This window comes from Drosophila teissieri, chromosome X (assembly GCF_016746235.2).
Source record: "Drosophila teissieri strain GT53w chromosome X, Prin_Dtei_1.1, whole genome shotgun sequence".
Taxonomy (NCBI): Eukaryota; Metazoa; Arthropoda; class Insecta; order Diptera; family Drosophilidae; genus Drosophila; species Drosophila teissieri.
Genome location: NC_053034.1, coordinates 7,219,200 through 7,233,729, shown reverse-complemented (window position 1 = coordinate 7,233,729; position 14,530 = coordinate 7,219,200). Strand labels below are relative to the sequence as shown.

At 40.0% G+C, this 14,530-nt stretch overlaps 2 protein-coding genes across 2 annotated transcripts in view; both read left to right on the top strand.

Moving 5' to 3' along the window:
* The window catches only part of LOC122625010 (high affinity cGMP-specific 3',5'-cyclic phosphodiesterase 9A), a 102,172-nt gene that overhangs the window by 27,645 nt on the left and 59,997 nt on the right, over window positions 1-14,530 (top strand). The gene's annotated exons all lie outside the window — the stretch shown is intronic.
* On the top strand, window positions 10,479-12,707 carry LOC122625011. The gene has a single exon (XM_043804820.1). The coding sequence runs from the start codon at window positions 10,579-10,581 to the stop codon at window positions 12,658-12,660; it is 2,082 nt and encodes a 693-aa protein (XP_043660755.1). The 5' UTR covers window positions 10,479-10,578; the 3' UTR covers window positions 12,661-12,707.

Sequence of the window (14,530 nt, the reverse complement as noted above, 5' to 3'; positions counted from 1 at the left end):
ATTATCATCGGCCGGAAGGCGGGCAAAAGACAGATCATTATCAGCATCGAAATCGAGATCGAAATCGGAATCGAAACCTGCACCAGAATCATCGATCACAATCAGTCGAATTGACGAAAATAAACCAGGCAAGTGACCACGCTGCGTATGAGTAATATGTGCCATCTAACAATGATATTCCTTACACTTACTTTGCCCCTTTCGCTTTATTTTTTCGACTTCCCTCTACATTTTTTTTTTCGGTTTTTTGTTTTGCTCGCCTCTTTGTTGGCCCTTTGTTTGTTGGGGTTAAAGGCAAACAACAGAAATTAACAAAGGCGAGGGGTGCAAACACAAACGCAAACAAGAACGAGAACAAGAAATTCAAGTCAAGTGCTGCGGCAGTTCTAGATTGTACTTAGCATATACTATATATATAAACATATATACATATGTGTATACTATGTGTGTGTAAGGGATTTAGGTCTAGAACTAAGTTTTTTCGCAATAAAGGATTGAAACTTTAAAATCGATAGACTAGTACATTTAAAAATGCAGTCTCGAGTAAAGAACCTAAATTCTTGGTTTTTGGTTTATCGTTGACCAAATTGGTTTTTACTGAGTGTGAGATTTATTTTAATAGTAAAAGCGGTGTCGTTGGCATGTGGAAATTGTGTGGGGGTTTAATTATAAAGGTTTGATCAGCAACATCTGCTGCTGTAAAATGTTCGAAAAACTCTATACACATTCGAACATATTTTCGTTGTCAAAGACCAAAATCCGTAGACAAAGGCGGTGTATTTCCCAGATTATCATTCGCTTTAGCTATTCGAAGCGCAAATAATTACGAATAATTTGCATTTTGACGACGGAACCAGGTTTGCTCCTCCCTTTTTATTCGCGAACTCTCTTTATGGCTGATGAGTTCTTCAAACTTTTTCATAATATTTTTTTATGGTTTTCCACACTCTGCTGCTGCTGCTGTTGCTGTTGCTGTTGCTCTCGCTGTTGCTGACAGGTCAAATGAATAAAAAACTTTTACAAAATTGATTTAATCAGAAAAACTGAATCTATTATGTCTGCTTTCCATTCGCCGTATATTGTTCGTCATTGGTTTGAGCATGTGAAAAGTATGCAATGCACGGCATGAAAGGCTGTGATTACGTTCTTAAATCCATGGAAAAAAGGGGGACATTTTGCGTGTTCCAGTTAGTGGGTTGGTTTCTGTGTGAGAGTGCTATTAAAGGCCGCAAATTGTACATTAAAATACACATCATCATTACACACGTTTTGGTTCATAATTCTTTTTTTTCCTTGCAGCTTTTCTATTTTTCCTCGTTTTTTTTTTGGGTCAGCGCTGTCAAGAGCAATCAGAGACAGGCTGGGCTTGGCCACTAAATAATCAGAGCACACTGCAAGAAAGTTTAGATAAGTCAGATAAGAATTTCGCCATTAAAGCTGAACACTAAACATAATCCTCTGGGTTCTGTTAAAAGTGTAAAGTCATATATTGCACATAATAAAAATAGTCTGGAAACTTGAGTGTACATTTTTTTAATACTTTAGTATTTATTAAACTGAAAATCTCATCAAATAGTATTCAATGAAATAAATCTATATATTATCTATCTATATTATTTTATTTCTAAAAGTTTCTAGTATGCCTTATACCTTTTTTTCCGTGTAGGTCCTTGTAACAACCTTTCGAGGCCAATTTTATACCCTTTGCTTTTGGACAAGCCTTTGACAGGCATGTCATTTAATGTGAGCCTAAGTGTAGGCTATAAATTTTTTAGCGCATTTCAAGTTATGATTTTCCGCCAGTACCACGACGAATCGCTAAAATACTAACACACATACGCACACACACGCACACACTTACTGGCATAAAAATTTCATTTGTGTTATGAAAATGAAAGTGTGTGGACATGTGTGTGCGTGTGTGGATGTATCTATGCCTTAGGATATGCTTTTTGCTCTATTTGGACTGCGGCTTAGATTTCTTGCTTTAAATTTACCTTCCTCTCTTTTTTCACATTTTATGGAAGGGAAAATTCCGCTTTGCATTTCGACAGGGAAATGTTCAAGCAACTCTTCTGCGATTGCCCAAGAAAAAGCAGCCTTGAAAAATCATAAACAGGTATAACCCAATGATCAAACTTACGACAACCCTAAGAAAACTAATTCCTTTCAAATCATCCTTCTTTAAAACCACTCTAAAAATGCTAATAGAAAACGGTTTAAAAGAAGTCAGCTGATTTGAGCTCCGAACGATTTGAGACCTGAAGCTCAAACGTCATTGCAGTCTCCTAAAAATCCGTAAAAAAATCCAAAACCCGGAATAGAGCGCAGAGAAAACATAAAAATTTAATGAGACCAAGGCGGGGCCGTAAAGTTAAATCCCCGATTAAAGGCAGTCCGGTATAAAGTGTCACCTTAAGTTGGAATCCGATGCAATCAGCTGTTGGAATCCATCCCCCCCAGTGCCCATCTACCCATCTGCCCATCTGCCCTCCAGTGAACACTTGCTCCTCCGGTTTCATTAACTTGACACATAAAAGCTTTCGATCCGCTGCAATGATAGTTTTATTTTTGCAACCAGCAGTGGGAGCGCTGGCAGTGGAAAAACCTAGAGGAAAGTCGAGGGAATAGCTGGCGAAAAAGCCGAGAGGAGGTTGAAGTAGCTGGGCGTAAAGGTGACTCAAAATACGTACTCATAAGGATTTTCGGTGGGTGTTATGGTCATATCAACATACATACCTACATACATATGTACATGATGCGTATGTACTGATGCGTACCTTAGCACCTATAAATTTTTATGCATAAATATTAAAACGCAGGCGAGAAGGTCCGTGTGGTTTTCGATGTTCTTGAAAATTCCACTTTACGGGCCCAGTGTCCGTGTTTCGCTGCGAGAGCTTGTCAAGCCCATAAAATTATGGAAATTTTCTTGCCCTTTTCCGGCCATTAGAGCGAGATGGCCATGCATTGCCCCAGACAGGGACAGCATCATCGACCACTGACCATTGAAATTGAGTAACTTGTTAGGCATTTAATGTTATGGCATCGTGGTGTCACTTTTCCCAGGCTGTAAACCGAAATGGAAGGGTCTTTTGGGCATAAGCCCCCCACTCTATCGGCTCTCCCTTTTTTTTTCAATGGGTTTTTATATTTTTGCACCTGTATAAAGTTGCGGCTTGGCAAAGTTTCTACATTTCCCGGCCAACAAACAAAGGCAACTGCCAATCAAAACTTTGGCATTTGTTTCTATTTTGCGGCTCACTTCGATTAGGCCACCTCAACTATACATGTTTTGACACTGAGAGAAAATATCGGAAATATTGCGTTACAGTACATTATTATACTATTTAAATGATGCATGCATGGTCTAGGATTAGATTATAGAATAAAGATTACTAAAAACAATTGCAATATAGTTAAAACCCTTGGAAATTCTCTTATTTTGGTGTACAGCTAATAAATAGAGTTCTTGTTTAATGCTCGCCCAAAATTAGACGTTTTCGGCAGTGCCCTGCGTTTGAGTGTTGCCAGTTGTAGACACGCCCCCTGACAGGTGGGCGTCATCAGCTGGAAAGGGGGCGTGGTCGCGGATGGGTTGTTGTTGGGTCGCATTGTCATAAACTTTCAACGCGACTGCTACAGCTGTCATTGCTGCGACTGCAGGAGCTGTCAAGCGTGAATTTCCGTGCTAAAGATAATAAATGACAAAACCAATAAGCCAAAATACAGGAACACAGGAATACAGGAATACCAGAAACATCCGTGGCATTATTATTATGGCGACAGGTGATGGACGAGTGGGCGAGAGCAGTTAACTTTCGTGTTGAGCAGCCATACGTACAAAGTGCGCACAAAGTTTCAGCAACTGAAATAGTTATTTGTGAAAATCGCTAATGGAAAGGAGAAAGTTACCAGAATGCGGGAACGTGTGATGCAGTTGTTCCCTTCGAATTCTTCAATTGCAACCTGCCATATTTAGCTTTCATTTCCACGCATTTTTGCGTTTTCCACCCATCCGCACAAATTAATTTTCTGCTGCGCTCGAATTCAAAAACTTTTTCATAACTAATTTATTTAGTGAATTATTTAGTTATTGCTCTACGAAGCACTAAATTACTAAGTGCGTTTACGTGGGAAACGTGGGCACTGCCTGGAATAAGTTATATTGAAATATGTTTAAAAAAAATGTAATGTTTCAAACTTTTAATTTTGCAATAATATAATTCATATATTTACCATAAATTACTGAGAGCAAAAACGCGCTTGACTCACCACTAAGCGAACCAAGCCAAATTGGCATATGTGATCTTTACCCCGAACCGTAACATTTTCTTTGAAAACCAAGGACATGATATACCTGCGCCCACACTCCATATAATGTATACGTTATATATTGTATATGCATATATATGGGTATATACAATCGTATAGATGAACAGCTGCCCTCACCTTCTGACATCAGCATAGATCTACATAAGTAGAAGGCAAAGGCCCGCTTCAAGTTAATTACATGCATCAAAAACAACACAAAAACGGGGCCTCGACTCTGTGGGAGAAACATGCAAATTTTCTTGACAACGCCGCACACACACACAAGCACATGCACACTCACATACTCGCACAAGTTCACACATACTCACGCCCACGAGTGGCATGTGTATGCGTATGTGTATGTGAGGCGTCATGCTTACATTAATTTGTTGATAAATTGCGCAAAAATGGGAAAATAGGTTAAAAGCTCTCAACTGACGACAACCAAACCATAAGTTTTCCTTCTAAAAATTAAGCCACAAAAAAGAACCGACGAGAAAAATAATAAAGCGGAAGATTGAGAACGAAATCCGGGCAAAGTCGCATAAAAATATACCCTTTTTGATTCCATACAAAGAAAAAAAAACCTATCCAATTTAAACATTGTGTCGAAATAGGCTTCAATATTTTTGCAAGCACCAATTCATTTTTTAATATTCTTTTTAAACAGTTTTTATGAGTCCTTGCTTTGAGTGCGAACTTTTATTTGGTTTTAACCGAGCTGAAATCTTCCTCAACCAACAAGACCGATGCTTAGGTTGCGCTTATCTCTCTTTTTTTTTATTTATTGCTGTTGTTTTATTCTAGGGCTTAATTTTTTGTTGTTGTTTTTATAATGCGCGAAATTAGCAAAATAATAAAAGTGGCACAAAACAAGGTCGCGCATAAATAATGAGAAAACAGCGCAAGTTGTTCGCTTCGCTGGCTCTCCATGTGGAGCAAACTGCATGTGGGTTAAGAGGTGGGTTATGCCGCTTCCGGGGGCCAGTGGAGGGTTAAGGGTATGTGGATTATACACTCGCATGAATTAATGCCGATTGTGGATTAGGCGCTGGCATTTTCCGTTTATTGCCAATGCTTTTCATTCAATCGTGAGCTTGTCAAAATGCATGTTTTAAATATGAAAACAAGTTAGTGGGAGGTGAAAAATAGTTTAGCATTTATACTAATCGATTATAATGTAAGCAATTAAAATCCTTTTAATCCTTTTCCTTGAATGCCTTAAATCATGCATAATGTTCTCCGTACGTGCCCTGAAAAGTATGCTACAGAAGTGTTTCTGTTGGAGGCAATTATTTCATTGAAATGTGTTGATGGTGGAAAGTGGCCCTTTTGCAAATGGGGAACTGGGAACTGGGAAATGGAAAATGGCAAGTGTAAAAGTGGAAAATGGGTGATGGCAAATGGCATTAGGTACTTAGCTACTTAGAGGCGATCCCTGCTGTTCCATGCAATACCATTCCGTTCCACAGCATATCCTAATGCTAATAATATTTTCATATTTTACGCTGAAAGCATTTTGCAAACAACAAAAAAAGCAGCAAGAAAAATAAAGAGGGAGAGAGAGAGAGAGGTGGGTGCGAAAGGGCAAGGGAGATCGGAAGTCTTTGTTTAAAATGTCATTAGCTGTGAATGGCAGCCATGTTGCCATTTTAGCCATTTTCTAAATAACGTACGGAGCGTCATGCAAATGCTAAAACCGCATTTGCATTTGCCGGCTGTCAACGTTCAGGCCACACCGAAAAAAAGGGCAAACTTCTCATAAATGCACCCAACTACACCGAGAAACTAAATGCAAAACCCACAGATGTGGGTGAAGATTAGTATTTTTTGGGTAGAGCTTAGGCACTTTGCACGTTATTACCTTCAAAATAGTACATTCAAATTATTATTAGTATTCGAAATAGTATTTGAATATTGAGCTTTTCTTTTTTCTGAGTGTGGCCACTCGGACTTGTGGGCGTGGCATTGTTTATGTGACGAGTATAAAAGTTTTCCGAGAAAATGTGAAAAACCAAATGCCAGAGATGTCTCCACCTCCATTTGAGATGTGGAAAATGTAAGACTATTTGGCGTCTCGCAGGTTGCATCTGATTTCTTATGCACAGCTGCATCAAGAAGTGCATTAAATTCGCATTGCATACCGCACGGCACACACACACACACACACGCATAATGGCATTGATTGTATGGGTGGAGAAAGACTTTCTCTCTCCCTCTTTCGCTCACACATGTAGAGGTGAACTGCAGCTGTGTGCGCGCCTTAGGTGGGTGGTCCTAAATTATTAAGCACCTCGGACGTATGCATGACAGAGATGGCCCCAGAAACACTCAAATTGAAAGCCATAAACCCAACTCAATGAAGGCCAAATGAGCGGAGACACGAAGACACGGAGTAATGGAGCAAACAACTTCGCAGCCAGATTTTCTCCCAGGCGGAGAAAGTGCTCTTTTCAGCGATCTCCGCATTTATTTTGAATAATTTCTAGATGCAACTCACTTGATTTTTAGTAACTAGTTTCTTTTATAAGCAGTTTTGTTTTGAGGATTCATATTTTTGGGTTCAAATATTGGACTTCCATGTGCTACCGCCTTTCGATTCCACTTCGATTTGCCAATGGCTATTTCTCCTTTTTACCGCACACCCAAATCAATTAAGCCCTTCGATGAGTTTGCCCTCTGAGGACCATAATGATAAGACACCCATTCACAGTCACAATTACCTTTATGGAGTGCAGTTCAACGCCTTCCGTTCATTTTTTTTTTCCTATTGATCCTTGAACGTGAAATCGTAACCGTATACGTATACGTAGCCGTGTATCCATGTCCGCCTTCATTTTGTTCAAATAAGCAATCAATGTTCATTATTTATAAATGTTTGTTTACCTTAGCATTTTACGATATTTCCCCCCCTCCGTCTTCCTTTATTTTTATTTTTATTTCCCTTTCTTAGCTTGCCTTGTGTTTCCCTGTTTTGTTTTCACACTATTAGCTGTGGCCTTTGTTTGCCTTGGGGCAATGGAATTTACTCGAAAGGATTGGCTCGAACCCTTTTGGGGGCTTAGCAACAGTTTTGCTCCTCCAACGGGATAAGTTCCCTCAAGTACTGTGTCTTACACAATTGAAGGGAGCTCCTAAATTCTATAAACAAAAGATCTACAAACACGCAATACAAAAATTAAATTCAGATGTTTTAAAAAAAAATTTGGCAATCGAAAAATAGGTGATATATGAGTCAAGTTATTTATGTCTGTATAATAAAAAGTTTTCAGCTAAATGGCGTCTCAAATATACAAAATTCAGTTTGCTACAGAATTGCATTCTAATGAGTTTATCAATAGTTTTTCCAACTAATTAACGACACTCCATTCGCATTGTGTATAAAATATTTACCAGCAGCCTGCAAATGTGCCATGAAAAGTAAGCCATAATTAAATCGAAAAATTCTCTGCGTGCTCGTATTAGGCAGTTTTAATTGTTAATTAAACTTTTATTTGATGTCGATACATTCCGATTGGTTTTTCTGTTATTTGAGATGTATTTGCATGCCGCTCAATTAGTGAGTACTACAATTAAATGACAAAATGCGACAGAGACACCGAGAGACAGAGAGAGTTGCAAACAAATTGCATTTTGAATGCAGTCCATGGCCAAAAAATTCCGATACAAAAGCATACATGTGCTGGCGTGTGGAAATTATGGTTTTGTAATTGGCATATCGCTATCTCTATCGCCATACATCTGGCCATCTCTTTCAGTCTTTTTGTGCTGGTGCGTGCGAGCATGTAATTTAATTAATTTTATAATAGCCATGCCAGTTACAGAGCCGAAAGCAATAAACCAGAGTCAATAATATTTATTTATTCCATTGAGAATTTAGTTTAGCTGCGTTTTAATGAGTTTTCCACTTTATTTCAAGGGCTCGTAGGGAGTTGCATTGCCATTCCAATAAATTAAACAATTCCGCGCCGATATTTGACTTTTGTATGCCGATTAACGATTGGCATTACGCGCTATTCACGGTGAAATCAAAACTGTTTTGGGTTTTAGTTGAGAATATTTAGTAAAATAGAAATAAACAGAAATCGGTAAATGTAAATATTTATCAATTTATTTTTTGCATTTCAATAAAACATTAAGAAGAGAGAATACTTGGTAGTACCCAATTTGTATAGCACACATTAAATTCTTAGTTAAATTTATGTACAACCATTTAAATATGGCATCTGAATATTTTCCCATTGAATGCCCTGCAAGTGACCCACAACTGCTTTGCTTTGACCCACAAGTTGATTTGCTGTCCGATTCATTAGCAAAGTTAAAGTTAATTGCTGTCGAGCAAAGTTAATCGAAGTTTCCTCCTAAGTTGATTGATTAGTGGTCGTCGGTCGAAAGCTAAACTAATTTTGAAACAATAAAAAAAAGTTGGACGGCCAGCACAAGTGATAATTATTGGCCAGCTGTCTGATGTATTTATTTGTATTACTTTTCCCTACGCTCGCGTTTAATTTGCAATTGTTGATGCAGCCGAAAATCTCTTCTTAGTCGTAATTCTTATACTTTTTCGCTTCTTTTTGTTTTTTAACCGTTTTTGCAGCATTAACTAACCCGGCGATGTTCGTTTAAGCCGGAATGCAAATTGACTTGCTTCCGTTGCTATCCGCTAGCCGTCTTTTTCGCTGCTTCTCGTGGCGTTTCTTTCTGACATTTGCCATCTCTGTTTATTACTTCCTTGGGCCATCTATTATGTAGATGGCATAAAACAAAGAATGAGAATGAGCCATCTCCTTCGTCTGGTTTCGTGGTTTTGATTTTCCCTTTTCTCTTTTTCCCCTTTTCCCCTTTTTTCACCCACACATTACATACCTCTCCTGTGGTTTTCCTCTTCTTTATCCACCCTTTCCACACCCTCTTCGTGCTTTTCCTTTTAGACCGATTCCCTTTCGACTTTTTTCCCTCTCTTTCCGCGCCAGCATTTGGCTTAAGTTTTGCAATTTTGAGCTAATTCCTGCGACTACGAAGCCGCTTTTGCCACATTTCTTCACCCTTTCCCTTAGTTCTTCTTCAGTTTTTATCGTTTAGTTGGTGCTTTAGGCACTGAGAGAAATTTGTACGATTACTTAAAATGCCTTATACTTTAAGACTCAATAATAAGACTCTCAATATTGCAATCTTGATTACTGAGTCTAAATAATAACCTTTAATTACTTTTAAAATCAACCCGATATATGGAGCTTTTGTATTAGTTGAGGATTTTTGTTTTGTGTACATTCAGCACACCTCTGTTTGATTTTTCCGGAAAATACAGGGAGAAGTGCTAGATTTATGCATTGCCATGGTGCTTCGCTGGCTTCCCAGATACTGCTCCTTCCGCTGCTCCTTTCCATGCAATTTAAATCCACGCACCCGACAACGAAATGGAATTGAAACGGAACTGAACTGAATGGACGGACGGATTGGCCTATATTGAGATTTATTGTCTCATCGCTCTAATTACAATAAGGCAGTGCCTACCACTGTGCGTCGCCATGTCGCCATCCTTATTCCAATCTCAATTTCGAACCCCACTCCTGATCCCCGTGGTGAACGCCAAGGAATTCCATTTAAATTACTTTTTAATGTGCTGCTCACACAAACACACACACAGACACACACGCACACGCACAAGCAAAACCTACGCACACAAACGTGCGAGCGAATCCCGTACGGAAGTCTGAAAAATGGTTTGAAAATGCATTTAATTGAGGTCGTCCTTTTTCAAAACTCCTGCAAAGGAATACCTGTACGGTGTATGGCCAAAGGGCAGAATGGTTTATTCAGTGATTTCGTTTGACTCTTGCTCCATGCCTACCAATATGTTTGTACTCGTATCTGTTCAATTCCCATGCTTATTCAATCAATAGTGATTACCCAAATGCAGAGGCTTGTTGGCTAGAAATAATAGTTATGCCCGAAAGCCATCTGAAATCAGCAGAAAACCAATAGTCATAGTGATTCAGCTTTGAAAGCGAAATCGCATTCGGTTTTGATTAAATAACATAATCCATGTTGGAATTTAGCTGTTGGCACTATAGATTTTTCACCTAAATTATTTCTTGCTCAAATGAATACACACATATATAATGATGTAGGAATCGCCATCGATCGAGCTGCCATAGAGTTGAAAATCATGCCAGTCACACACTCACACTCACAAGCCGATATCAAAACCCGAAATTAAGCCGACATATATTCAAACCGAAAGTACGAAAAACCCTCAAAAACATGTCATCTAGCTTCAAGTCGAGAATTCCGGAACGCGTTAGGCACTCGCTGACGGTACTGGATGGCCCACATTCGCGTTCTGTTGCTCGACCAAATCGCTGTTCGATGAACCGCTCCCACTTGCCGCTGCCGATCAGCAGTACGCTGAGCGCTTTGGTGAAGCAGACACAGACACAGACGCAGACACAGACGCCGCCGAAAGTAGTGGGCAAGAAAGCGGAACCGGAAACGGAAGCGGAAGCGGTGATCCGCTCGCTGGTGCGACGTTCACGACCGCCGGCAGTTCGGGGCAATCGTACATCCTTTCGTCGCATCCAGTTGGCTCACAGTTCGCCAGTAGCCAGTGCCGCCTTGCTGATGAAATCCACCAGTACCTACTGCAACGCCAATTCCCGATTGCAAAAACCCATCAAGGTGGCAAGTCCTGCTGCTCCAGAGAAGGATGGCGATGGGGATCATCCATCCGCGGACAATCTGACGTCCGCAAAGAGCCTGCTCGAACTGGTGGCCGGCAAAAGGCAACCGGATATGAAACAAATGCGCTTCTTGTGCAGCGATCATCGCCTAATCAACGTGCCCAGCCCCCTGATGTACTGTCATTCGGAGGGGATGAGGCAATTGGAAGTGGAGGAGCAGCCCATTGAGTTGCGCTACATTCGATCGGTGACCCTGCTACGCGTCATCATGTGGATGCATCAGAAGACTCTAAGCGGCAACGGAACTGAGAACAGTGCGCTGGCGCCACCTACAGTTGAGGAGCTGAGTATTTGCGCCAACCGAGAAGGAAACGGAAGTACGAAAAGCGAGAACAGTTGTCAACTCAATCAGAACCCTCAAGATAATTCTCAAAGCATGGTAAATTCCATATGTCAGATCCACGGCGAAAAAATCAAACATAATTGCACGAAAACACTCAACAAGTCAGCAAGTGTGAAATCTCAAATAGGAAATGACTACACACCGCTCAGAAATGAAGATACCGAGAACAGCCGTGAAAGCTATGAAAACACCAATCAAAATGATGAAAGCTTAGACAAAAATGCAGGTACAACCTGCTCTCAAACAAGCGACACCAAAATAAGTTTCGAAAACAATGAGCAGAGTCAAGAAAATTATAAGGTAGAGTGTGCCACAGATATGATATGTAATGGATACAAACGATGCGAAAATGAGAAAACCGAAAACTGCACAATCCCGAATGATAATGTAGAAAATGGCGAAAAAAGAATCATTAGTAAGGGGATTATTCAATTAAATCCAAAAAACGAAAACACTGAAAACAAAAATAGGCAAAGTTTAAAAGAAAGTGTCAAGAAAGATGCAAGTGTTGAGTTAACAAATGTAAATGGGATTAGTCAAGATTATTCTGTAATTAGTGAACAAAATACCGAAATTGGCAACGAGAATAGCACGGGGATCGAAACTTGTGAAGGTGAAAGCAGTTATTTAGGCAGTGCAGATGAAATTCTAGTTCGTGAAAATGCGATGCAAAATTTCGATGATGTAAAGGAAAGCAATGGAAATAGAAGGTGTACAGCAGGTGACAATGACAAGGGCGATCAATGCGTAAAGAAATCAAACGGAATGAAGCACTCTTCATTACTTCTTTGCTCCTGGGAGGAGCGTTTGTTGGGCAGCGAACTGTACCAGCTGGTGGAGCTCATCCTGGCAGCCCATTACTTGGGCATCGAGTCGCTGACCCTGAACGCCATTCATCATTTCGGCGAGCTGATGGCTCAAAGGACTCGATCGGAATGCTGCCTGATGCTGAGGATCAAGACACGATTGGCGGGTGAGCGCCAAACATTGGAAAACCATCGACCCTTGATTAGGGGGGAGACGCTATCGCAGGGACGCCATCGAAACTATCAGGCAGATAGGGCTGAAATGAGGAAGCAGCACTTCGATCCCAGTAATCGGATAGCCAGGATGGCCAGGCAACATCGATCGAACGGAAGGCCAGCTGGAGGAGGCGGAGTTGGAGGAGGAGGAGTTGGAGGAGAAGGAATGGGAGGTAGACCTTATGCCATAGACATGCCACGACATCGCCACCATCAGTACTGTTTCCAGTCTAGGATTTGAACTCAAAACTTTTGGATTGTATAGGCAATAGACCTTTTGTACTTTCATTGTTTCGTTCTCAGTTGTCATTTAGTGTGTGGTTTATGGTTGGCCTTTTGCTCGTATTTACCCATGCTCGTCCCATTTATTTTCCACCTTCATGTTGATGATTTATTTAATTGCAAACTAACTGCGAGGCCTTGAGTTGGAAAATGCTTAGAAGACACACGTCAAAGTCGATTAATCCGTTGGCAGAAGGCAAACGCAACTTTTAGCTCGAGCAAAGCCGCAAGAACAAGAACATTTTGATTAAATATTGCACTGAAAAAAAAACACACATAGAGAGCCTTTTGCTTACTTGCGTTTTGCAAGCACTTAGCTGTTTCTTTTCATACAAACACTTGAATATTATTATATTATTTTTGAAATTTTTGAGAGGTAATACAAATTATTTGGAAAAACCCATTAAATACATTTAAAAAAACCTAAAATTTTTTGAATGTTTCTATGCTTTAATTATTATTATTAGTTTTTTGTTAAATCCAAGGACATTTTTCTTCATTGCACTGCACCTTTAGGAGAAATTAGCATAAATCAGACAAAATATTGTTTAAAAGGGCTCAGCGATCTATGAGAACTATTATGCGCTAAAAAGACAAACAATTTTGTTCTCAGTGCACCTGTGGCATAATTAACTCGCTGTGAAATGGGTGGCTGGCTCGAGTGGGTGGTGAATGATGGCGACTATCTCCGCAGCCGATGTGCGGCAATTAAGCGATAAAATATGCAACAAGCCAATTATGCGCACATTAAATGGCCACGACCGGCATGGTCCCTCATATCATTGGGTCGAAGTTCAGGTAGTGCCGCATTTCCCTTGGCCAACAACACTTTCTCCCCCCGAAATCTCACCGCACTTTCCACGGTTTTTCTCATTCACTCCTTATGGCCGAAAAGTTTATGGTACAACTTGTTTGGCTTGCTGAAAAGGTCATGCCGCATTAATTTTAGATGGCATTGCCGCGAGTTTTCAAGTTTTTAGCGACTTTGCACATAAGCCGTTAAGCAGGAGATGCCGCAAGGACATACAAAAAAACCAAAACAAACCAAACCAAAACAGGACACTGGCCAATGTGCCTGGCACCTCGAAGGAGATCTTTGCGCGTCTAATGTTTTCGAGAAATGTTTTCGGAAAAACAAAGTTTTCTCACTGCCAATCGTACTGCGAACATGTATGGCCTTCTATTGTTTATGCCAACTTATCTGCAGTTTTCTTTGAAATTGCAATTTCACCTTTCGGTTTCATTTATAATGGCCAACTTTTGCATTTTCGCTTGGATGACTTTAAGTTTTGTTTTCAAATTCGGATTGCAAGTGAAGTATGGTTTTATTCGGCTTTCTGGGCGATTTTACATGCCTGTTGTGTATTGTTTTGAATCTTTTTGCATGATTCCCAAGTCAAGGAAAAAAACAAAAGATTCCATAATCAAGAAAACAAAACATTTTGCAAGAGAGCTTTCATTTAAAAACTCAGTCTAAAGGAGTCTTTAAAGTATAAGAAATAGTTTACCTATATACCGAAAGTATGCCTAATTCCTTCACTGCTAATTGACAATGGAAAATTCCGTTTCCGAAAATACCCTCTTAATATAGATAAACGGTCGCTGTTGAAGCCGCAGTTAAATCCGACTTGTGTGAAGTTCAAGGACCCGGATCCGTCGGTTTTAATACGTAACTAAAATTATGGAGAACAATATGAAAGACGTCGGGCAATGCGACAAAGGGAAATTTAATAGACCTAACGACGCCATCATAATGAAGCTATGGCAAACACACGCCTGTACACTCGCACACACATGTGTATGTATGTGTACCAAGTGTGTGAGTGTGT

Bases quoted from the DNA above. Each gene is read 5' to 3' on its own strand.
- LOC122625011 (XM_043804820.1), top strand. From the start codon at position 10,579: ATGTCATCTAGCTTCAAGTCGAGAATTCCGGAACGCGTTAGGCACTCG.